Source organism: Rhodotorula graminis, assembly GCF_001329695.1.
Source record: "Rhodotorula graminis WP1 unplaced genomic scaffold RHOBAscaffold_8, whole genome shotgun sequence".
NCBI classification, from domain to species: Eukaryota; Fungi; Basidiomycota; class Microbotryomycetes; order Sporidiobolales; family Sporidiobolaceae; genus Rhodotorula; species Rhodotorula graminis.
In genome coordinates, this window is record NW_017264935.1 from 492,571 (window position 1) to 494,896 (window position 2,326).

At 66.0% G+C, this 2,326-nt stretch overlaps 1 protein-coding gene across 1 annotated transcript in view; it reads right to left on the reverse strand.

Moving 5' to 3' along the window:
* The window catches only part of RHOBADRAFT_15912 (uncharacterized protein), a gene marked incomplete at both ends in the record, with an annotated part of 2,098 nt that extends 395 nt beyond the window's left edge, over window positions 1-1,703 (reverse strand). The window contains 5 exons of the mRNA XM_018412284.1: window positions 190-712; window positions 836-910; window positions 971-1,327; window positions 1,389-1,543; window positions 1,616-1,703. Of these exons, the coding sequence (XP_018270356.1) occupies window positions 190-712; window positions 836-910; window positions 971-1,327; window positions 1,389-1,543; window positions 1,616-1,703 (1,198 nt within the window). The remainder of the gene's footprint in view (window positions 1-189; window positions 713-835; window positions 911-970; window positions 1,328-1,388; window positions 1,544-1,615) is intronic.
* Between the last annotated feature and the right edge of the window lie 623 nt (window positions 1,704-2,326).

Here is a 2,326-nt window from a genome sequence, read left to right on the forward strand (position 1 = left end):
CCCCTTCTTATAACATTGATAGAAAGATACCCCCCCAAAGGGAATAACTGGGCGAGAATCGCGCCTTTGCGGGGGGGGGGAGCGGTCGCTGTGGGAAGGTAGTTGGAAGATCAATTAGACCGCCGGTCTCCCCTATATATATTTTGTGTTTTGGGGGGGGGGGGGGAGAAAGAGGACCGAGCGACTCACGGAAAGCCCGCTTGAGCGCCCAGATGCCGCCGACGCGCGAAACAAGGATGGTCGACACGATGATGTGCTCCTCGAGGACGCCGTGGTCGAGCAGGATGCGGACCGCCATGAGCGCCGCCGCGCCCGTCCCGATCTGCGAGTCGAGCAGGAGGACGAAGCTCATGGCGGCGCTCTCGCGCGACGCCGTGAGGCACTGCGGGAGCGCGACCTGGTACAGGAGGGGCTCGCCCGACTGGGCGTCACTCTGGACGAGCACGCTCCCGACGGGCACGTCCTCGACGACTCGCCGCAAGCCCTTCTCGAGCGACGCGCCCGACCGCAGGATGGACACGCCGCACAGGTGGCCAGCGGGAACGTCGAGCTCCATGCCGACGTGGGCGATGCCGGTGCGCGTCTCGATGGCCTTTGACCGGTACGGGAGGAGCGACAGGGCGTGCTCGATGACGAGGGTCGACAGGCGGTCGGCGAGGAAGATGAAGTCCTCCGGGTCCGAGTCGGTCGCACGAAGGAGCGTGTGGATGCCCTGCAGGGTACAGAAGGCGAGGTGGACGGGAGGAGGGAAAGGGAGGACGGGCAACGGTCGGTCAGTTCGAGAGCCCGGCAGGGTCGCGAGAAGTTGAGGAAGTGAGAGAGAGTAGGGACGCACCCGGATCTGCGGCGTCTCCTTGAGCAAGTAGACCGTGTCGGGCAGTGCCGCCGCCTGGCTCGCTCCGCACGCCGCCTTGATGCGGTCGAGCCCGCCCTCGCTCTCGCTCCGCTCGTGCGTCGGCGTCGGCGGCACGCTCCCAGACCCGCCGCCGTTCGGGACCGTCTCCTTGTACAGGTCGCCGCGCAGCTCGCGCCGGCGCTTGCCGAGCTCGGCCTCGAGGTGCGACACGATGAGCTCGATCGACCGCTCGTTGCGCTCGCCGGGCACGATGATGTCGGCGAACCGGTTGGTCGGCTGGATAAAGTTGTCGAGCGCCGGTTTGACGTATTTCACGTACTGAGTCAGGACGCCGTCGGCGTCTCGACCACGCTCGACGAGGTCGCGCCGCAGCCGGCGGGCGAGCATGAGGTCCGAGTCGCACTGGACGTACACCTTGAGGTCGAGGAGGTCACGCAGGCCCTTGTCGTACAGGACAAAGATGCCCTCGACCTGTAGAGGGTCAGCGCCCGACCTGAGAAAGCCGAGAGGGGAAAGGACGCCGAGGACGCACGATGATGACATTGGCGCCGTACAGGTAGGTCGTCTCGTCGGTGCGCTGGTGGTGGACGAACGAGTAGTTGGGGATCTGGGCCGCTCGACACTCCTTGAGGTCGCGCACGCAGTCGCGCAGGGCCGGGTAGTCGAACGAGTCGGGGCTGTCAAAGTCTGCGAGCGTGGACAGTCAGCTTCTGTCTCATGGATGGCGAGGAACGAGGAAGGAGGGAGAGGAGGACGCACCGTGGTTGTTGGCGCGGGCCTGAGCCGACTCCTCGGGCGTCAGAGGCTTGTAGAAGTTGTCCTGGGAGATGACGAGGACCCAGGGCACGCCGAGCTGCTTGAGGACTTCCTGCGCGACCCTCGTCTGCAAGGAAACCCGAGTGCGCGGTCAGCTCGACTGGCGGAGAGAGGGATCAGGACGAGGTGAGCGCACCTTGCCGCTCGCGCTCCCGCCGCCGATGCCGATGATGTATGCTGGCCTTGGCTTGCCGTCTGCGGGCCCACGACGAGTCAGTGCTCGTGGTCGCGGAGGGTGTCGCTGTCCGAGATGAGAAACGGCTCACCTCGGCCGTACCAGGGGTTGCGGCTGCGGGCGACCGTGTGGGGCAGGTCAGCGCCACCAAGATGACTCGCAGGACTGCTCAGAGAGAGGGGACGCACGCAGCTGAGCTGAGGACCTGGTTCTTGGCGATGCCGCGCTCCGAGTGGTGATGGTGCGGGTGCGGGGACGGCATCATCGGCTGAGGCAGTTGGGCACACGCGATGGACGGACGGTAGCTGTCGAGGCTCGCTACAGTGTGCGAGCTGGTCGGCACGAGCGGCACGAGGTTGGCGAGAGCGTTGGACGACGAGAGTCCCGCGGCGCTCAGCTGTTACGCTCGGCCGACGAAGCGTCCAACGCTCGCTCTCGCGGTGCAATAAGGGGATGCGCAAGAGGCCACAGTAGACTAG